Here is a 23,095-nt window from a genome sequence, read left to right as displayed (position 1 = left end):
AACTTGAGCAGGGCTGGATTAAAGCACATTAACATCTCCTGCCTAAAATACCAGCATATGAGTTGTGGGATTACATATCAATTTATCCTGTAATTGAAGACGTGAGGTAACTTGTGGTTACTTAGAATACGAAGCCAAAACTGTGAAGGAGATGAAACCTACATGAAAAACAAACAAACAAAAACAACAAGCACACACACCGAACTTGCTTGGGTTCAAAAACAGTCTAGAAGAGCAACAGCTTCGAACAGGACAGGCTCCTTTTCCATCCCGTTGGGATGTCAGCTCTGGGGAGGGGGGGACACACCTACACCCTGAGACTTCTCTGCGCACATGAGGAGCCCCGCCGGGGCCTTGTCACGTTTGCCCATGGCGACAAGGACACGACTCCTTGGGAAGTCTGAGTCTCTTCCTGCTGCCGCTGCTGCTGCGAGGTTGCAGCCGGGCTGCTGCCCGAGCTCTGGGCACGGCAGGGCAGGGCACAACCGGCTACAGCTGCCCGTGCCCCCGTGCCCGAGAGACCTTCCCCACCGCGGCGGCGCCACCGGGGCGATGCCCTGCACGGGGGCACTGAGCTGCTCCGGCACCAGCAGCTCGGGCTGCGGGCTGGCGTCCCGCCGAGCACCGGGCCGGCACGGCTGGGGAGCGAGGCCTGCGGGACGGGATGGACACCCTCCCGGGAAGCGGGGGAAAACGGAGCAAGAAAGCAGAGCAGGCCGCTGCTGAGTCCCGCCGGGGCTGCCCGGAGCCGGGGGGAGGAAACAGCTGCGGGGCCGGGAGCGCGGCAGCGCCCCCTGACGGCGGCGGTCGGGAGGAGCGGCGGCGGTTGTCACATGTCGGAAAGTCCCCGGCACTGCCGGTGGAAATCCCCGGTGGGGTTTTTTTTGTTGTGTGTTTTTCCTTTTTTTTTTTTTTTTTCTCCCGGGCGCTGAAACAGAAAAGGAAAAAAAAAAAAAAACAAAAACCAAAAAACAAGAGGCTCGGCTCAACCCTTCATTCCGCAGCGGCGACGGCAGCGGCAGCAGCTCCGGCGGGGAGGGGGCGGCGGAGGAGAGAAGGGAGTCCCGGCTCGGCGGGGATCGATGGCTACCGAGCTCGGCTGCGTCCCACCGCCCCAGCCCCGCTGCTGAGCAGGAGCTACCGGCAGGATCGACCAGAGGAGGAGCTCGCCGGCGGAGAGGTGAGCGCCGCTCCGGGAGCGGGGCCGGGCAGGGCACGGCGGGGCAGCGGACCCTCAAACCGGCTTCATCTCCTCCATGCTGCGTGCAGGAGGGCTCCTCGGGGCACCGGGCGGGTTTGGCCGCGGTGTTTGCTCATTTTCCGCCCGGCACCCGAGCAGTTAGCGCTCCGGAGGGGAGCTGTGCGTCGTTCCCGGTTCGCGTTGGACGTCGCTGGCCGGGCGGTGAAGCTGTGCCCTCTGTTGTCGGGCGCTGGCCGGGGCTCGGCGGGTCCCCGGCTCCCCGGGGGCACAGCGGGCTCTCCGCAGCACGTCGGGCGGGGAAACCGGCCGGTGGGGGGTGGCTGAGCTTGTTTTTATCGGCTGTCGCGGCTGGAAAATAAGTTTGTTTTGAGCTCTTCTCCTGTGAAGCTGGCAGGTGGCAATAGCGGCTGTCGTTTCCACCTTGCATACGCTTGCTTCCAGGAGACCAGTTAAGTTAGGGAATTAAGCCGTGTAAACAAGTCCTGTGGTATATGTAACACCTTCAGTCCTCATCTTCTTCCTTGTGCCTAGTTCTGTACCAAGCACTCAGCAACCCAGGCACAGGAATCCAGGGGCGCAGAAGGTGTATTAAGCATGTTTATTTTAGAATTGTCTTCACACTTTATGGAAAGGAGTTTGTTATTGCTGTTTTTCAGATAGAGGACAGAAAATTAAAATAACTTAATGAAACCACTGGCATGTCTCAGAACAATATTCAGCTTTCCTGAGCCCAGCATCTTCAGTATTACATGTTTGGAAAGAATGCTGCCTCAGCTATTTAATCATTGTTTACAGCTGTTCTCTTCTGAGAATTTGTAGTCATTGCATGTCCAAAGGTAAATTAATATAGCATACAGTAAAGCACAGTACAGTATAGACTAATACAATTGTAGCTGAGCTTTCTGTTCTTTGGGTCTCTAGCTTCGGCAACTACTGAGATCTGTTTGTTTCACACATTGTTTTTGAAAAAAAAGGTTGCTCAGATTTTGCCTTGATTGACATTTAATTACTATAAATAGCATAGACAGTAATTTCCATGTGTGGAGGGGAAAATACGCCTGTAGAATATAATACTGAATGCTTCTGTAAACTCAGTACTTTTTATTACTTAAAGCTGGAAATAACCATTTCAAGGGTCCATGCCGATAGTGCTTAATCATGTGATTAGTCTTTATTCATGTAAAAATATCCCACTGACTCAATGGCTTTACTTACATAAGTAAGGAATTAAGTATTTCGGTCATCTCGGATCAAAGTATAGCTGTGATTATTAAACAGATTAATAAGGGATTGTTTATATTTCATTCCTTAAATCATACATATGTTTAAATATAGGAATACAGAAATAGCACATGTAAAACTATATTGATGGGGGGAGTGGATGAGAAAATATGTTATTGCCATGTTAGTGGAGGATTAATAAGAACAGGCCATCTTCAGTGGCTAAGGGAAAGCTTTTCTGCATGTTGCAAGATGTGCCAGCTCTGAGCCCTGTACCTAGTGCTCCTACAGGAGCAGAGGAAACATTGGGTAGATGACATTGCCCTGACTGAGCAGAGAGGACTTTGCAGCATCTCGTGTTTCACTTGCCTCTATTTAGGGCTTGACAGGATATCCTACGAATCTCTCCATCAGCTGGTTCTCAAAGAGATTATAGAGGGCAGCTCTTGACAGCAGGAGTTTGAGGTCCCGTCTCACCCTGGCAGTGTCCTTTCCAGCCCGACTGGGATTGGATGTCACCAATGGAAGTGTCTGGGTGAAGAGAATAGAGCAGCTGGTCCCCTGGGGGGAAGGTTGTGCTTGAACCCTTCTGAGCAAGAGGGATCTTCTGCCTTCAGAGACCTGGGAGTCCCTTCCTGGTCAGTCTGTCAGGATGTGGTCTCTCTGGCCCTCCAGACGCCCATCTCCCTGAGAAAACTTCCTGATAGTTGCATCAATCAGATTTCAGTTGCTTCTTGTCTCCTTGTACTTGCCATGGTATACATTGAGACCTTAATATATACCTGTGGCTTGATATTTGTCTGTGAATTCATAATCGCAATGGTGGGCTCTCCTAACGTGAGCAGCTGTATTCTAAACATGTTAGACATACATATCTTTCTTTGTTTTAATAGAAATTTTGCTTTGGCTTTCAACAGCAGTAATGTACATGGGCAGCATAATGAATATCTCCATGTAATAATAGGTTGCTGGTGTTACTGCAGTGCACAGGAGTTTTGAGGGATGTGGTCCCTATGTTTGGCTCTGGCTAGCCACAAAGTTAGTGTGCTCTGAATAAGTATTTCAGAGAGTGTACACAGTTTGAGGTTATGGTTTGTTTTTTTTTTTTCTCCCTGCTGTAGCCCATGAGGCCAGAGGTACTGAAGAAAGGGATGCAGGGCAGCAAACATTACATGTCCCACTGTGGAAAAATATTGGGGTTTTTGAGCCAAGTGGAAATGCTTTTTCAGCTACGTTGACTTACCGCTGAGTAATAGCAGCACTGCAGTTTGCACCCCCACACGCAGCACAAGCACCTCCGTGCAGTAGCTCTACCACTCAATAAATATAAGGAGCCTCAAGAAGAGTAACATAAGTCTGTCCTTGAGTACTGGCTCTGCTACAAATTCCACCTTTGGCCACTGTAAGTATGAGACAGATACTAGCATGGCATGTAATTCTTGGGACTCTTTTTGTACTGTACCAAGCATCACTTCTCAGAATGTATAGGCTGTGGAAATCTGAAATGGTCATTATCTGCTTTTTTTGGCATGTCATCAAAACAAGAGCTTGAAATGTGCTGAAAGTTCAGCAGGTTCATATGGGATTACACTGTGCAATTAGCAATTAGTTGGGTTCCCAGGATAATTTTCCCTTCCCTTGATCTTGCTGTCTTTTATCCTTACTTTGACTCAAATGCTTTTTTAATATTTTTTTGGAAGATGATGCAATTTCCTTAGTTATTAATAAATTTGCTTTAACATCTCAGTAAGTGATAGCAGCAAATGACTGGAATAAGATGGTCAGTGTTTATATCTGAGTAATACAGAGAGGCTGATGGATGTGAGCTTTAAAAACCATCATCTATATAAGGATCAGTGGACTGCATCCACTCTGTGCTCATTTTAGGCAAACCTGCAGCCAGAATCCCACCCCTGAAAGTACCTTCTCAGTCTCCACAAAAGTTACAGCACTGTGGTGCAAGGACACTAACATGCCAATAAAAGGATCCTTTTTCATTTCAGATGTCTTCTAGAAATATGGCTGGCCAACATATCCTTCCTCAAGCTTTGTATCAGAGCAATATGCTGAAAGCCATGAAAATTAGAGAGAGGACACCTGAAGATCTGGTCAAACCCCCCAGTGGAATAATTCACCACTTCAGGACTATGCACAGATACACCATAGAAATGTTCAGAATGGGCCAGTTCTGTCCTCAGTTTCGGGAAACACTTCAGAAGGCCCTGACTGACCAGGCCACCCAGACTTCGCTGGAGCGCCAGAGGAAGCTCAACTGGTGCATGGAAGTTCGGAGGCTTGTCTCTTTGAAGACTAATGGTAAGTTATGAGCAGGTCTCTGCACTCATGTTAAAATGGGTAATGCAAATGTAGCACCTTTATTAATAGCATCTGCATTCACGTAACTGAAACAGAAGTGCATGGCTTTAAAAAAGTGGTTCCTTTTAATCTTAGTTTTGTAAACTAAAATTATTTCCACGTGATGTACTGTTGTGAGGCTGTAGCAGCTCCCTGCCCATATAATAATATTATGAATGGCCTGAAAAATTCACAGATGTTTTCATAGTATCAGTAATCTGTGGCACATCAAAGTAAAACACCAGGCAGGAACCTTGACCTGCAACCCATCACCTTTCCGTGAATCGGACTGTGTGTCAGCTGCCTTGTCAGAAGTGCCAAATGGCGCTTAATAGCGGGCAAGGGAGACTTCAGATGCTTTGAGTGACAAGGATGCGTTCCTGTGTATATGGCAGAAGTTAATACCCTGCCATAAGCCCTGCTGTTGTAGCTGGCAGGCAAGGTCCACTTGCTGGTCCAGCTTTAACAGCAATGCTGCCAGGAGCATCCTGGACGTGGAGCCTCTGGGAACCAGACCTCGCTGGCCCCGGGGTCAGCACCCTGCACCTGGCCGGCTCCTTCATCCCCACCTACCTGCTGGGGTTTGCTTGCCCTTGCATTTCCTTAGGCTCACCAGTAAGTCCCGTGTGCGTGACTGACAGCCATCTTTGTGCAACACAAAGTTTGCAGTCCCCTTCTCTTTCAAAGGTCAGTGCTGGTTTTAGGACTGGGCTTTTGGGTTATTTCATGTATATTGCATCAAGTGCTGTAAATTAAAAGGTACATTAGTTGTGCAAATATTTCCTGAATAGGGTACATGTGTCCAACGTCTTGAGCAGGAAATTTTTGCACATGACTGTAAGAGTCGCTGGGTATTTCACATTCAGTGGAGGAAAGATTTGGTAATGGCTATGATTTATCGTCATGCAGCTGCAAAGTTGGACTCAGGATTCCCTACAGCACAGATTGCCCCAAACCAGGAAAGTCAACTGGGACAGTGAGGACTCCAAGAACACGGAAAATACATATTATATGCTCAAGAAGCAGATGACACTGGTTATAGAAACACTGGGTGTGGTGGACCTGCAGTCTCACTGAAGTCCTTAGATTATGTTCTGTGGATGCTTCTTTTCATATCTGTTTATAAACACATTGCTCTTATCTTCCTCGTCCACGTTCTTCCCTTCTCAAGTTCTACCATATTTCTCAGTCTGATTGCACCGCCGTGTAGATGTCACAGCTGTGACCTTGAAGAGCCTGATCCTAATGCATGTCTCTGTGCCTTTTGGCAGGCTTTTGCACGTTCATAATATTCCCATTACTGTAATTAGGCTGTTCATGGGGATCGCATAACCTTGAACTTCCAGGAGGACTGGAGTTGCAGTTATGGCAGGCAGCTCTTTGTGGGTACTAGGAAGATAACATCACTCCCAGTGTTGCTTCTTCAAAACTTCACTCCAGGAGATAGACTAATACGTTCACTAGGAAAATGGACAATGTGCATAATTTTTGCCCAGGGCAAAGAGCAATGGTTTTAGAATCCCGTATCTCCTCTGTTAATACGTGTCCTGCAGAAGTTAACCCTGCCTGGACAGGTCCTTGTTGCTGACAACACTGTGTTCACTAACTGTGACTTCTTGCCTTGTCCCATGACTGTCAGCCCGTGTTACAACTGGGAACAAACTGTGGACTGGGGACTTGGATCCAATTCGTGAGCAGGGGTACCAGTATATAGGATGTTGAAATCTTAGGGCAGGTTGAGGGAAGGCAAAGCAAGGGTTCGGTTTTTGGTCCCCCCTTCCTGTACCCCACACAGCCAATGAACTCTGTTTCAGTTCAGTGCTCTAAGGTCATTAAGTGCATGAGTAGTAGGAGTGGCTTTGGGAACCTGTGGTTTATGCAAAGTAGTCACAGCAAGGAACCTTTGCAGGAGAGAGAAGGTAAGCTGGTCTGAAGGAGAGGATCCCTGAAAGAAGAGACAGAAGCCTGGAGAAGCCCTGTATTATCCCAGAAAATAACATGTTGTGTTTTGTTCTGTTTTCTCCCGTGTGGAATGGAGAATACTTTAAAAAGCATTTAGCTGGTTAACCCATAGAAGTGAGGGGAATATACCGGTTCTTTCAGTCAACAGTGGGTTTTCTTCAGAAAATTCTGGGTTTTTTTCCAATGAAAGTTTTAACTGTTGAAAACAGAGAAAGTATGTATTTCCTGTAGGATCTTTCAGTGTGTATTTTGCCTGATATGTGCATGAGTTTGTGGAGTGGTGTTTTGCCTCTTCTTTTCTTTTAAAAAAAAATTTTTAAAAAAGCCCTTTTGAATCACCACACATTTATTTGCAGACATGCGAATGGAGGACAGAGGGAAAGCAGTAGGAGGTATAAAAATCGAAACTGTTAAAAAAAAAAAAAAAATCAAATAACATTCCAACATCTATTGGCTGCAGAGATTTCACTTGTATAATGAAAAGGCATTCATTCCAGCCCGCCCAGCCACACCCCCCGGGAAAGTCCGAGGGAGGCTTCGCTGCTCAGCCTTGTGCACCGCAGAACAAAAAGTACAACTGTTGCTCAATTGCTAGTCAAACAGCGCAGGGGAATTCCAGCTGCTGTGTAAGGAATTTTGGGCAGCGCTTCTCAATAAAGAACTGAAAGTGAGCTCTCGGAGAGACAGAGAGGAAAAAAAAAAAAATCTTATCTTTGCTCTAGATTTTGCAAAGGGAAAATTTTGACGGGATTAATATGTCATCTGTCTTGGTCAGAAGGAAACCCAGTCAGTTTTTCTGTCTTATATGTTGTTCCCTGGTTTTCGAACTCAAAGTAAGCTGCCTGCAGACTTGAAGTAAGCTTTGCAAGACAGCGTTCAGAGACCAGAACGCTTCCAGTCGCAGGAACCTGATACACATGGAGTCCATAACGATTTAGGAAATGTTAAGTAGATTTCAAAGGAAATATTTTTTTCAGGTTCTGGGGTTTGTTGTAAGTTTTTCTCTGCAGTTTCATAGCAGAGGTAGTAAAAGTGTTCAACAAATGTGTACTTAAGATCATAAGGCATGTGGCAAACTGGGTTTAAGTCTTTTGTGGGTGTTCTTTGGCTGATGTTTTTCCCACATGAGAAAAATCTAGTAGCTTTACCACAGTTGATGCCCTCGATTCCAAGGAAATTGCTGTGGTTTCTTAGCATTCAGTGAATCTGTTTACCACTGTCATAAACACTGAACCTCCTTTAGAATCTGAGGATATGACAGTAATGATTCTTGATGTCTCCCTTTTAAGGGAGGCATCCCATTTCGAAGATGGCTAGAGACAGAATTTGAAACTCAGACATAGGCATACTCTGTGACACCTTTTACTTAAGTTAGTTAACTCTTCCTATTCTCAATTTCCTCCCTTCTGAAATTGCAGAATATTGCTTTTCTTCCTACCTGTAGGGTAAAGAGAACTTTTTCAATGCAAGGAGTCTGTCTGAATAAAAATTCATCATTATGGTTTTCATTTATTTAGCTTTAACTTTGCATTTTAGAAAAACAACCCTCTAAATAAAACTTTTGACAGCATGGTATACTATCAGTTCTGAGAGGAAGGCGGGAGGTGTTCCTACAGTTACTTTACATAAATCACATACCCTTCCCTTTCTGTCTCTTTTTTAATTACAAATCCTCCATCAAGCACAGCCGAATGCCTTTCAATGCAGGGGGATGTGAGGCTTGGTCTTATTATAGTATTTTCTTGGTGGCTTCCATAGTCCCTACTCTGTGCCATCAGGTTTATATCTGTATATACACTGATGAGGGATATTTAAGGGAGATTTACACATTCTTTTGTCATTTTAAGTTGACTTTGTTGTGTTTAAAAGCTATTTCAGCTGTGTTTGACATTTGCAGTTGACCCCAAAACATGGTATCAGGCAAAGTTAAGTAAGATAGATACAGGGCAGGCTTCCCACCATTGCTGAATGACAACACCAACAGATGAAGGAGAGAAAAGCAGTAGAGAGGGGACTTTCTTAATTTCTGTCCCTTAACAGGGAGCTCATTGCTGTGGTCTTCTTGTTAAAACCATTCTGTCCGAGGCTTAGAGAGAAGTGCACAAGGAATATGAATAGGCGCAGTGTAATTCTACATCCCACGCACTTACGGGGTTTTCTTTAAGCAGACATTTAAAAATAATGTATTCTTTGGGTTTTTTTACAGGTGATGGAAATTGCCTCATGCATGCTGCATCACAGTACATGTGGGGTATTGAAGATATCGACCTCGTCTTAAGAAAAACATTGTTTAGCGCACTCAGGGAGACTGACACACGGAACTTCAAGCTCCGCTGGCAGCGGGAGGCTATTAAATCCCAGGAGTTTGTAGAAACAGGACTCCACTATGACACCCGGGTAAGGTGGCCTGAGGGAATGGTGCTGTTTTCTGAGTGCTCGTCAGCGTTGGCTTGCTGATTCCATTTGCTTCTTGGCTTCACGGATTCCACTGTTAAGTGAAGAGCAGAAATAGTCGTCTTTTGGAGGAAATGTGAAGGTGTGATTGTTTGGAGCACTGCTGCACTGCAGTTCCTGACCTCCGTGTCTTTGAGCTGTTGCTGATGCGTGTTTCTTTCCTCAGAATTGGGAGGAGGAGTGGGAATACCTCATTGAAATGACCTCCCCAGAAACATCTGGGGCTCGAAACAGGCTTCCGTATAATGCACTGGAAGAAATCCACATCTTCATCCTTGCTAACATCCTCAGAAGGCCAGTCATTGTCCTTGCAGGTGAGTTGCCCAGCCAGTTGTCTCGTATTACAGACCGTGTCACTCTGTGCTGTATTAGTAATCTTATTTTGCTCGTAGTAGTTTTCAGGTAGATATGTTTCAGAACTGGGTGTTTTCAGCAATTGTTCTAAAACGCCCGGGATGTGTTTTCTCTTGCTTGTAGCACATACTTATTTCTGTTTATTTGTCTTCCTTATGCAGATAAAGTAGTGAGAAGTTTAGAGTCAGGCTCCAGTTTTGCTCCTCTGAATGTTGGTGGTATTTACTTGCCTCTCCTTTGGCCAGCTGAAGAATGCTACAGGTACCCAATTGTGCTCGGTTACGACAACATGCATTTTACACCACTGGTGACTCTGAAGGACAGCGGGCCAGGTATTTTTCAAGTACCTTGTTTGGTATTTATGTAGCTTCTTCAATAACATCATGCTGATAAAGCATTTAAAATATAATCTGGTTTAGATTTGCATTTCAAAACTTAAAATAAACGTAAAAGTTTCCTTTAGAATGCGTGCTTAAAATGTGAGCAGGAACAGTTTTGACTGTAAATCTGAATAGAAACTGAAGGTTGTCTTCAAAATACTGATTGAAAGTAAAGTACAACTCACCTGTTTGCAGGCTGGGATCAGTCAAAAGGTGGCCTCTGCTTCATTGTGTTCTGGCCTCCTTTCTGTGCCCCATCATTAAGAGAAAAAGCTTGGAAGGACATGGTCTTGTAACAGCGTACCGTTGCTTGACAGGGATAATGAAATACATGCTTTGCCATTTTTAATGCATCTCTTCTGGCTGGATAGCAGTTCTCTACGTTCTCAGGTTAGGGCATCATCTTGTGGAAAGGTACAACGAACTAAGATCTACAGTGCTGCCCACACTGAGAAGAAAGTTGCTATGGGGACATTAAAAGATTTGTGGTGCAGACATGTCTGCGTCCTTCCCCAGTGGCACTGTTCAGAAACCAGTTGCTCTGGCCAGCCATTCTCCTCTCTCTCTGAAATTCAGCAGCAGTGGTGAGGTGTCTGTGTGTTGCATCTTATGGTTACTTTTGCTTGGTTTTATATATATGAATATATGCTAACCTATCTTGTTTCCCCACAGAAATCCGGGCTGTCCCTCTGGTCACCAGTGAATGTGGCAGATTTGAGGACTTGAGAATACACTTTCTGACAGATGCAGAGGAGAGAGAGAAAGAGCAGCTGCTAAAAGACTACTTGATAGTGATAGAAATTCCGGTGCAAGGCTGGGATCATGGTACAACTCATTTAATTAATGCTGCAAAGTGAGTGTCATTCATGTTTCCTCAAAGTCATCTTGTTTATGGTGGTGGGAGAAGCTGGACCGCCCAGTGCGTTCCTTCAGTCATTCCTTTCTTCTACAGCAGTACACACGTTAACCTTCTGCAGCATGAAATAAATGGCATTACTGTTGAGATGCTTTGAAGTGATATGGGCTCGAGCCAGTCTCAAAAGGCAAAAATGTCAGCAGACTGAAACTAATAATTTAGACAAGTAAGCCCAGTGGATTAGGTTCACTGATTTTTGGATTATGCAGGAGGGTGGCTGAAAAGTAGTGAAACCCTGGAACTAGTTAGACCAAACTTTTGCACTTTGTTTAAGGGCACATTGCATAAAGGGCAGCTGGTGTAGTTTTGGCTGCCCTAGGAAGAGTAGCTGGTGGGATGTTCTTAGCATAGATGCCTTGACACCACAGGCTGTGGTGGTGTGGCAGTGGGCAGGAAGCTATGGCCAGTAGAGGAACCAGCATCTGAGCTTGTCCCCCTGACGGTTGGGTGTCAGTTACATGTAGGGGGAAGCTGGTGGCACTCATCAGCCCCTCACATTTAGGGGAGCGGCAGCGGCATCTGCCCAGCCCCTTCACAGGTGTGGGAGGGAAGCAACTATCTGAAGCTCTGTCTTTGCTTCCGTTGCCACAGCAAAAGGATATAGACATACGTAAAGAGTAGGAATCCAACTTCATAGTCCCATTGCACGGATGTGTTCTTGAGTATTACCAGTAGTGCTAGCTCCTCATCCTCCCATCTGTGGCATGGTGAAGCTCTGGTGTGTAGTTTTCCCTGTGGGCAGGGTAGGGATGGATGGTATGATGGATGCTGGCATTACACACAACACACTGAAGCTATGTCATTTGTTTTGAAGAATTCTGCTGGTAGATACAGACTCAATAAGGCAAAACCAGGAGCAGATTTTGTGATAAACTGTATCATGAAATGCAGAGCCTACCGTGGGAAAGGCTTGTGTGGGGGCTGGTGAAGAGAGGGGTCTTCCACTCTAACCTTGGCTCAGCTGAGCACTGTTCTTCAGAGGAATTCAGGATTGGGGTAATTTTGCTTTTCACTTCTGAGAGAGTATCCATATTTTTCCTGGAAATAGCTCTCAGACACCAAAGCCTCATCTAGAAAGTCCTTTTAAGAATAATCTGTTTAGCATTGTGTCACATCATTTCTTTATACATGAAAGTCTCCATTTGACATCACTGAACACTTGCTTTTTAAATTGTTTGCATTTACAGCAACAGTTTAACATCCTGGGTCTTCTAGTTGAGTAATATGGATGTGAATTAGATCTACATTTCCTCCCCACACTGCTTGTATTTGCCTCCAGCCCCACCATCTGCCCTTTCCAACCACTGATGCAGTCTTCCTTTTTTGGCTCTCAGGTTAGATGAAGGCAACCTACCCAAAGAAATAAACCTTGTGGAAGATTACTTTCAGCTGGTACAGCATGAGTACAAGAAGTGGCAGGAGAACGCTGAACCTGCTAGAAGAGAGACCTGTCCCAGGAACAGACAGGAACTGTCTTTTCCCCAGCTCTCCCTCTTACAGGTGAAATGTGAAACGCCAAATTGCCCTTTCTACATGTCTGTGAACACCCAGCCCTACTGCCATGAGTGCTTTGAGCGGAGGTCCCAGGGAAGCAAAGGAAGAAAGCAGACCTCCAAAGCAGCACCTGAGAAACTGAAGGCAGCTGGGTCAGGTTCCTCCCATGGGGATGTTTGTGAACCTGGGGGATGGACACCTGAAGGGCCCATAACGGGGCCTCGCTCCGCACCTCCAACTGCTCCGAGCCTTTTCCTGTACAGCGAGACCACGGCCATGAAGTGCAAGACACCAGACTGCCCCTTTACGTTGAATGTGCAACACAATGGGCTTTGCGAACGCTGCTACAACTCCAGACAGCTTGCTCCTTGCAACAAGTTGGATGACAAGAGACATTTAGACTATGCCACATGCAAGGTGTGCCATCAGAAGGCAAACAGGACCTTCAACGGCATATGCAGCAATTGCTTCAAAAGGTCTACAGAGCATTCCTCAAACGGCAGCCCTGCTTTCCTGCCCACGTGCCACCAGAGATCGACATCTGACCCGTCCCAGATCTCGCAGAGCCTCCTCCAGCACTCCTGCCATCAGGCTCCCAACAGCCGCGACGAGGAGCCCCCACCACGGGCTCTGCCTCCCGAGGAGAAGAGGGGAGGTAACCTCTGCAGGAAACCCGGCTGCAAGTTCTTCGGGACACCGCAGAATGAGGGCTTCTGCACGCTGTGTTTCTTTGAGTACAGGGAAAACAACGGTAAGCAGAGAGAGGGCGAGCTTTGGCACACTGTGGCCTCAGATTGGCCTCCTGGAGCTCTGAAGCTCTGAACACGCTGGGTGCTGAAAGGGATGGTGTGATTGAAGTGGTGTGGAGTAGAAGCAGTGCTGTGAGGAGAAGGTGCTTCTTTTGACCATTATTATCCTGTAAAAGCACATGCAGTAGTAGAGTGAGAAATCTGTGAAACGTCTTGTAAAACTTCTGAACAGCTTTCACAGGGGCAAAACTGGCTCAGGAGGGGTAGTCTCAGATCCCTTTCCACCATCCACTGCAATCATAGTTTGGAATGAATTTTCTTCCCAGCTAGACAAGTCGTAGGGGTCAGCGAGGGAAATGCTGTTGTATTGATGCTGCTGAAAGCCAGTTATGTTGGTAAGGCTTTTTAAAAGCTTCACACGAGTGTGAAGATCTGTATCCGTTCCGGATGTAACAGGTATAACACCCTGGAATAACCACTGAAGTCACCTTGATAAGCAGAGCAAGTAGAAACTGACTGTGGATAATGTGCTTGTATTTTGGAGTAACTTAGGAGTCTATTCTTGTAATCTACCTTGAAATCTTTCTTGGTAGTATCACGTGTATGTGTTTAAAGGCAGGCCTTCAAAAGGTAATAGTCTGTGAATAAATCACAGCATGAAATCTTCATCTTTCATGCTACTGCTCTGTAACACAGGCAAAGAGCCCTTGGATACAGAAGGTGAAAGGCACATGTAAGAGAGAATTATTGCTTTGCTCTGTTTCATTGCTGACAAGTGTGCCAATGCTGCACTTTTCACAGATGTTCAAATTAGGGAACTTCTTTGCCAGCTTACAATAGCTTATTTTCCACCGTTGTTCACAATGATTTTTTTTTTTTCCTTCTGACCGTGGAATATATAAAATTGCTTCATGAGACTAAAAAGTGTAAGGCACTTTTTCCTATTATGCGCTGTGCTGCTGTACTTGCATTACCCAATGTGCCTGAAATGGGGAAGGCCGAGAGGGAAGTGTTGGGGTAGATCACAGATGACATGCTGAAGGTGAAATTCCTCTTGACTTCAGTGAGATCTAGTTTTCCCACCGAGGGCAAGTTTTGCTGTTTCAACAACTTCAGATGCGAAAATCAGGTTGTATTTAACTCTCTTATTTATGTAGCATGGAGGAAAGTGCATCAACTGAGGGGTCTCAGGATTGCCCAAAGCTCATGTTTGGGGCTAGCAGATTTCTTTTTTTTATTTTTATTTTTCTCTTTTTAAATTGGGCAGCTTTTCGTAGTTGCTTTGGGTCATCAGGTCTATTGAAAACATTGAAACTCCTCCTGTCCTTACTTTGCTTTACAGACAGTGCTTTGCTACGCCACCAGAGGAGATCTCAGAGGAAGTCCTCGGCAGCAGGTCAGCTGGGGACCTCCGCCGCCACCTTCCGTGACACCGTGTCCTGCCAGCGGCGCGACTGTGACACCCTGGGCAGCACGATGCTCGAAGGGTACTGCCAGAACTGCTTCATTAAAGCCCAGAACCAGCGATTTCAGGAAGCCAGGAGGACAGAAGAACAGCTGGTGAGACAGCCAGAAGTAAGTGTGAACTTCTCAAAAATCTTCCTCTTGTTTAGCGCTGCCTTTTTTCCTCTTGTGTGAATAACTTGGGATGTCTACTATGAAATCCTCAGATGACTGCATCCTAAGGCAAGCTTAGAGTATCTCATGATTTTTTCCTGCTGCAACTGAGCAGCATTCCTAAAAGTTGTTCTCAATTTAGGCGTTCAGTTTTACCTCAGCTGGGATTTTGCCAGCAATTTCAGTGGACACAATTGGACCAACAGTTGGTTTGTTTGCTTAACAGGGAAATATTTTCATTCTTAGATTTGTGCAACTGCATCAAGGCGTTGAGTCTGCTTCATGTCACCTTTTTCATTGAGCCCATTACAGATTTTCTTTGTCCCCGTTATTTTTCTTTCTTTAGTTTGTTTTTTGACCTTTTTAGAATTGAGAGTTACCAAAGATTAAAAACATTTTTTCTAAGAAATAACAGAATTTGTAATTTTCTTTGGTAAATCCCAACTTGGCTCTTGGTATTGCACTTTTCAGAAGAGGCACGTGTTTGCGACAACCCCCAGTGGTTACTGATACAAACCATGAGCAGAGTTGAAAGTAAATGAAAAGTCACTTGTGCTGCCAGCATGGCAACTGACAATGTGTTTTAATGTTTTTCAAGAGAACAGGACAGCACAGAGATTTGCAACGAGCGGCGCTGAGTAGCCAGAAGAGACAATGTGCTGTGGCTTCATGTCGAAACAACCTGGGCTGCAGAAGCGATGACTTGTGCCAGGAGTGCCAGCGCCTCAGTCAGCTTCTGCCTTTGGGGGGTGCCAGGGACCCCGCTGCAGAGGAACCTCCGAAACAACGCTGCCGAGCCCCTGCTTGTGATCACTATGGCAATGCCAAGTGCAATGGCTACTGCAATGAATGCTACCAGTTCAAACAGATCTATGGCTAGTGGAGGAGTTGGTAAAGAAGAAGAAATCGATACCAGCTACTTCCTTCGCTGAAACGGTGCTATTTCCAAAACACTTAACAGTCCTGGGAAGGGGAGGGTGGGGGGAAATATAAGCTGTCTGCTCGTGTTTGTTCCCAAGAATGGGAATAAGTGTCTACTTCCTCTAAACACTGCATACAAGGACTGCTGAGAAGGACAGGTTGCCTTCTGCACAGAGCTGTCATTCACGACTAAGCTCCTACAATGCCGTATTTAATTCTTGGACTTCCCAGGAGGAAGTGTGAAGCATTTGAATCCAAAGAACTTCCCAGTTCTGCCTCTTTCTCAATACCTCCCCTGCTCCCGGGCGAGGAGCCACGGCTACTGTTGGAGGTGGAGGAGCTCTTTGTGTTTGCGTACATCAGTCATGGACAAGTCTTTTCTGAGAGGGATTCCCCAGGACAGGCTGATGCAACTTGGAGTTGATGTCTGAAGAAACTTACTTTGGGTTGCCTTGCTGGTGTTCTTACAGAACTTGTCAAGGCAGGAGGAGCTCTCACAGGCATTCAGGGTGTTAACAGCAAGCGGTTCTGTGTTTGCAGAGCCCTCAGCAAACTGCAGCCAGAAAGAAGACCGGCAGTGGTCTGCTCCTTTAACATGCTTAATTTAACCAGCATTTAGATCCTTTCCCAAATCCCAGGACAGCTGGAAAGACAGGTGATTACAGAAGCAACTTTCATGAGCATATGCATATGATGGGAAAACTGAATCCTGATGTTCCCCACTCGTATGGAAGGAATTGCCTCCAACAGACAAAAGAAACCCCAAAGCCCTTTGTCTTCTATTCTGAAACCAGAGCAACTCTCTTCTCTTTAATTGTAACTGTTGGGAACATGTGTGCTGCTGTTTGCAGCCTTCCTACCCATTTCTGTCACACTTTTTTCTGTTACCTTTAATGCAATTCTGTTGTCATGCAAACAGCTTGGAGCTTGGTAACAGAGTGCTTTAGGGCAGAAATTTTACTCCTGGAGTTCATGCATCCACTTCCCAATCTGCAATACTTTCTTTAATGACCTTGCCTTACCGTTGTGCCTGGTACCTGATTCTCTCTTCTCCTTTCTCACCTTTAAAGTTTTTAGCATCTGTTTTGCTGCTATGGTTCTGGAGGTGATACCTCTTCTAAGTTGCTTCTCAAGTTTAGAATCTTTTTCTAGTTATTAAAAAACAGTTTTTAAAAAGAAAAAAATTAAATAACTCATGACTTATTTCTGTTAATTTTATATATTTTGTGAACCTTAATGTGAACATATGTTTTATTAAAATATTTATATTATTTGAAACAATGCAACTTGAAATTTGCACAGCTAGGACTCTTTTTTTTTTTTTTTACTCTTTTATTTACTCTTGTGTTGAAAGTTACAAACTTAAATGTATAATTGAAAAACATTCTCCAGTATAAAGAAATAAATTATTGAAGAATTGAATTTGTTATTTTATATTGATGAGAGAGAGCATGCATGGAGCATCCCTTGAGGAAAGCATTTCTGTTCAGGACCACCATTCAGTATGTTATCAAGTGCTCCCTTGTCCAGATGATGTGCTTTGAAGAGGTGATAGCTTGCTGTGAGTCTCTGCATGCTCTCACATTCTCTTGGGAAGAGCTCTTGGGTATCATTGGGCGACCTGTGCAGTCAGTGTGCGTAAGGAGTTGGCTCCTGTGGGTGCAGAGTATCTTCAGTCCCCGGAAGTACGGGTGTAGGAGGGTAAGGATGGTGCAGGACCAGGCTGCAAGGGAAGCTAAGCCAGACTAACTTTGCTTTCTCCATTCATCCATCAGTTATGCCAGGGATCCCTAGCTGATGTTGCTTGAGTGCCACCTTGGGAGGTGGTGATGGCAGCACGTGATCCCCACCTCTGCCCAGCTATGTGTTCAGCCCTGAAGGCACAGGCCAGCCCTGCCAGCTCCCATCACCTGGGCCAGCAGGGAAGCCCCTTGCCACTTGGCATCTGGGTTGCTTGATAACTCCTCAAAAGCGAGTTGCCAACTGCTACTTCAAGACATACTTGAAAGCGGTGTTTTCTTCTCATCCCAAGTTCAGTCTGACCCAGCCCTATTACCAGGGGACTTCTTCACTTTAAGGTTCCCTCAGTATGGCCTGACTATGCCTGTACCAGCACTGATGTTTCAGACCTCTGCCTGGACAGGCAATACTGCACACTACCATGATGTTTAGGTGTCATCTGTGACCTGAAAGAAAAAAACAAGTCAGGGCTGCAAACATTCCTGTGCAGTCAGGAAAGAGGACCCTTTCCTGAGAAGCTGGCCTCTCCAGCTCAGCTGCTCTCTATCCTGATTAACTCTTTAATCCCGTCTGACTGTTCAGGAGCACACCTCAGCACGTGCTTCAGTGCTGTCCCAGTTGAAACCATGTAGATGTTGAGTTCCTGAGTATTTTTGCAATAGGTTAGCTGGTCCTTGTAATTTGCTTAGCTCTCTAGCCCATGTTCCTGGATGCATGTCTGCCTTCCTGACATGCACTGGTCTCCTTACAATTTAGCCCAGCTCTGTCTGGACTCATGTATGCCTCCTTTTGGAGCATACTACCTAGAAGTCAGCCCTACTGCCCCCTGAGCAGAGCCTGCTGGATCTAGCAACCTCATCTCTACAGCATATTCCTCTTTTTCAAAATCTGACTCTGTTTATCCATACCCTTCTTCCCCTTTATTTACAACCCATGCAACTCACATGCCCCCTTGATTCATCAAACTTCTGCCCCAGGCAGACACCTCCTTGCTGAAAGAGCAGGGAAAGACTGGGAGGGATGTCTGCAGCTGGGCACCAAGACATGGAGGCAGCTCACAGTATCCAGCCTCACAGCCATCACATCTCGCTTGCTGAAAAAGGCAGAGCCTCCATCATGACACCTTCAGTGTCAAATGGCTGGTTAACTCCAGTTGCTGTTAACTGCAGCTTCTTCAGAGAGGAAGGATTTCGGGTGAAATGCCCCAGAACCCACTGATCTGCTGCTGTCTGGGCCTGTTACTCATAACCCTGAAGTCACATGAGGCATGTCTTCATTCTGAAGCTCCTATGTAAATGAGAGTGCCCAGCCCGTCTCTTGTGTCTTGTGTGGGAACATTGTACGGCCTTTTTTTTTTTTTAAATACTCTGGTATTTCCCTAATGTCCTGAGGGGATTTTGACTGTCTGATGCTTTCTGCCCTTTGTCCAGACACCTCTTCGAGTTCATATATTTTTTTCTTCCTGTTCTGCAAGAGAGAACTCTTATTTGGCATCTCCTTTTTTTGGTGACCGCTTGTGGAAGTCTCTTTGCTACTTTATGAGATTATTTTCTTAGCAGAACAGCAAAGCTAATATGAAACAATTGGTTTAACAACTACTTGCATTGCACTTGAATTCCTTATAATACAGTGCAGGAAGGGATTGTTGTGCAGGCTATGCTTACTTATTAAATTTGTTTGGGGAAGGAATACTTTCAGATTATTATATGATGATCTGACTATTATCTATGTTTCTGGATTTCTCAGGGATCTAACCACTCTATTAGTAGATAACTTATGATATGGAAAGAAGAAAGCACTTACTACTTTTTCAGTATATAGAGAAAATTGATTTATCTTTTGATACTTCAGTGGTCTGCTCAGCAAGTCTTTGGTCTGATCTGAAGTACTAGGCCACTTAGCAGGGCTGGCAGCACCAAACAGCACGTACTGTGTTAGATCAAACTGGGCAGGGCTCAGTGTGGTCAGCTGTTTACAGGGAAACAAGAACAGACAGTCCCTGCTGTTACAGTCTGGGGTGCAGGCTGTGTTGTTCCACATTTATGCAGAACAGAAAGGCATCACATTTATGGCCAGTGAGCCATCTGCTCATCCTTTCTTCCCACACTTATTCAGCTCCATCCCCATCCTTCACAGTAGTCCACCTCACCCAGCAGTGTGGAAGAGTTACTGCCAATGGGGGGATCCGCAGGCTGCAGTGCTGCTCCTTTGCTGCAGGTGGACCTCACAGGAGAACTGTGCCTCTCTGAGGTAGTGATCAAGAAGCAGTTATTTAAGTAAGGATGCCTTATTTGATGAACCGTTCATGAGTTGCTTGCCGTGTAACTTGGTGTACAGATTCCAGCTGACCCACCGATGGCCATGGGCAAGTGGGAATGTGATGAATGTAAATGAAAAACATTTGTCTGAGTTAGTGTAAATGTAGGAGTGGCTTCATATCTACTTTTTATGTACTTCATTGAATCGCAAGTGATAAGCCATTTTGCCAGCTGTCTTTCATCCTGATGTCCCTGCACATGCTACGGACTGTCCTCGTCTATACCACCACATTCCTCAGAAGTGTCTGAAGTCAGTTAAATCATCCATATCTGGCAGCTATCGTCTTTACACTGACAGTGACAGGCATATGAGAAAAGGCAGCTCAGTGACTAGAATGCACACAAAAAAAGACCCCTATTGTGAGACTAAAGCTCTTGGGATATGATAAGGTGTCTTTCTCACCTGGAACTGGGATGCTCCTCTTCTTAACAGGCATAGCAGAGACTTCTAGGCTGCTGTGTCAAGGAGGTAGTCCACCTACTGAAAAAAAAAAAAAATCTTAACCTGCTCATCCCCAGCTGTGTTTAGGAGGCAACAACTGGCAGAGATACCTGGTAGGGTCAGACATGGTAATTCAAATGCCCAGGATGATGCTTCGTTTCACGGAATCATAGAATACCAGCTTGGAAGGGACCACAGGGATCATCTGGTCCAACCTTTCTTGGCAAAAGGAGGTTTGAGAGTCCTGCTGGGACTTTGACACTTCTGCAGCGTGGGAATGGGGACACAGTCTCACCAGGGAGATCATCAGTACATGGGGGTTCTACTGACAGAGGGGCTTCAGGACTTCAGGCAGTATTTGAGGTGGCCTGTGAAGATTTCAGTAGCATCTAGATGTAGTGTTTTGGATACAAATCTCCAAAAATTCATGCTGAGCATAACTTTGTGCACTTGGGGCCATGAGGCCACGGTGCATGACATTAACTTGTGCATTCAGTCCGTGCAAAATAAGTGGTTCAGTACAGTGATGTGATGCATGTTTTGTACAGGTGAATGCCACAGGGGAACAACGGCTGTGTAATTTTATTCTGAATACTTTAGTAGGCCACTACAGCATAATGTGTGCAGCACTGAAATAGGAAACCACAACACCGAACAGTTACAATTTCAGTTTATATTAAACTGCCAAGGCTCCTTAAAATCTGGAGTTAAAAGTACAGGTACCTTTACATCCAAGTGTTCCATTTCTCAGGTGCCAGCGTTAAACACTCAATGCAGCAAAGCTGTCACCGGTGCAAGCAGATTCGATGTGCATATGTAAACTTGTTCACTCATTTCTGCACTGATGCTTTCTTCATAAGGGTGATAAATAATGATCGCATCATCCCTTGCCTGGTTCAGAAGGGTGTCCTAGCTGCACAGGAAGAAAGACAAAATGTTTGCAAGTGGTTTAATTGAGCTGCTACTTCATTAACTCTCCTTTCCTTGAGCATCTATGGTTATTTTGGAGAAGACTGCCACTAGCTCTTACACACCGTATTCCTCTAGCTGTTCAGTCGAGTAGGAGACATTTGGATGTACCTCCTAGAGGAGCCCTGCTCCTGTATGAGAGTTATCGCTTCTCAACCTGTGGTCCAGCTGACTCAGTCAGCTCCCCCATGGTCCAGCAGCCAACCACCGCTGCCAGCTGGCCAGAGCCGTGGTTGTCCTCCTGCTGCCTCCCGGGCAGCTCAGCAACCATGCAAAGGGCTCTCGCAGCCCTTTTACACCAAACAGCTGCTGTAGGAAGCCCAGTCAGCTCAGTGTAATTGTGTCTTCATTTGTCAAGATAAATGGCTTTTGGAAAGAAGTCTGTATGTGTATAGACACATATATATATATATATACATATAAAAACCCCAACATATTTAATGTCTGTCAAATAGAAACCTAAAATAAGAGCAGGTAATTTTGCTTGGGAGTTTTATGATGACTTCTTTTTGTACTAATGTTAATTTTCAAAAAAATCCCTGTGTCTAATATTGAAAGACAGCCTACAACATGCTATCCAGACTACCCCCTCCTCCAGCCTCACTAAAGTGAATAATATTATGTATGTAACTTCTCTCCCTCCCACCAGCCATGATCTTTGACAGCAATGATTCTTTTTGTTATTGATCTGGCTTTTTTTTCTCCCCTCCCCTCTTTTTTTTTTTGGTTCAGCTCTAGTACACATCCGTAGTGTTGGGCAGGAAGTCAGATTTCCCCTGGTGAATTACTCAGGGGGAACACTTGAGTTTTGTTCTCTGGTTATGGCTCCATGTCAAGCAATTCACATGAGCTCATGCGAATGCACATCATGAGTTAGTCCAATTCTCAGCTGGTGCTGTTTTTTTTAAAAAAGCCACTGTTTGGTGGCATGTCACAAGAAGGGGTCAAAATCCCCTTCTCGTTTACAATGTAAAGCAAAGCCGGTGAGCTGGGGATCTGCCCTGAGGAACAGAGCTCTATGCAGTGATTTGTGCTTCGAAACCCATGCTTTGCTTACTGATGGCTCTCAGATAACCCATTGGGTACTGCGGGGCTGAATTTGTTCCCAGCATGAAGTATTACAGACCATGAGATCACCCAGTCAGAATTCCCACTCGCTAACGTTACTTGTTGCAGGACTAGTTTGGTTTCCTGTTGCCTGATGCTGGTGACAGGAGAGCGCACACTGCAGGGACGCCTGGTAAACATCTTACTGCAAACTCTGGTAACATTGATACTGGTGTAAACCTTTAATAATTTGATTGGTTTCTGCAGCTTTACTCTGTAGGATTTGGCCAGCTAGCTTATAAAAACAGTCTCTCACTTCCTTTCATACATTCTGGAGTGAAAAGATGCAGCTTCAATTGCTGCTGCTGCAATCCTCGTGCCACAAAGGCATGCCTATCTAAGCAGACCTTGTTGTTAAGACATTACATTTAAGTAGGTGTATGCCTTGGTTGCTGGTTACAATTTGATGGGAATTAGGTATCTTAGCCTTTGTTGTGGTCCTTAATGCACAGCCACTTAAAAGGCAAGAAAAGTAGCCAAACTGATATTTCACCATGATAGGTTACAGCTTATTTAGCCTGGAACAGATAACCTGCAATGAGGACAAGACTTATTTCTACTGGAGGGAATAGATCACGTTATTTTTAATTTACCTATTATTAATGCACAGTCTAACAGAAAAGGATGGTGTTGCATGGCTTTTTCACCATCATGTGCATGTCTAGACCAGCCTACATATGCCTAAAAGAAAAAAGTCATCATTTCCAGAGCCTTTTTTTAAAAAAGGGAAGTTTGGGTGGTGGTGATAGAGCAATGGATGATGACCCCTGTCAGAGCTATTCTCTTTGAAGGCTGGTGCCAGGTCAGGTGCTTGGAGGCAAGAGAGCCTCCAGTGCTTGACAGCACTCCTCTGCATTTGAGTCATATCAGAAGTGTGCACCATTAAAGTTCAAAA

At 45.3% G+C, this 23,095-nt stretch overlaps 1 protein-coding gene across 2 annotated transcripts; it reads left to right on the top strand.

Annotated features, from left to right (window-relative positions):
* The first annotated feature begins 778 nt into the window (after nucleotides 1–778).
* TNFAIP3 (TNF alpha induced protein 3) lies at nucleotides 779–17,046 on the top strand. Of its 2 annotated transcripts, none has more exons than XM_082050130.1 (9): nucleotides 779–1,180; nucleotides 4,426–4,738; nucleotides 8,946–9,136; nucleotides 9,360–9,507; nucleotides 9,709–9,879; nucleotides 10,600–10,780; nucleotides 12,178–13,088; nucleotides 14,429–14,661; nucleotides 15,302–17,046. In XM_082050130.1, the coding sequence occupies exons 2-9, from the start codon at nucleotides 4,426–4,428 to the stop codon at nucleotides 15,581–15,583; spliced, it is 2,430 nt and encodes an 809-aa protein (XP_081906256.1). In that variant the 5' UTR covers nucleotides 779–1,180; the 3' UTR covers nucleotides 15,584–17,046. The 2 variants fall into 2 exon arrangements, with proteins under 2 accessions (XP_081906256.1, XP_081906257.1); XM_082050131.1 differs by lacking the exon at nucleotides 779–1,180 and adding an exon at nucleotides 3,560–3,824.
* The last annotated feature ends 6,049 nt before the right edge of the window (nucleotides 17,047–23,095 follow it).

Source organism: Streptopelia decaocto, assembly GCF_964273445.1.
Source record: "Streptopelia decaocto genome assembly, chromosome: 3".
In the NCBI taxonomy this organism is placed as follows: Eukaryota; Metazoa; Chordata; class Aves; order Columbiformes; family Columbidae; genus Streptopelia; species Streptopelia decaocto.
Note: the sequence above shows the minus strand (reverse complement) of the source record. Positions and strands in the feature narration are given on the sequence as shown.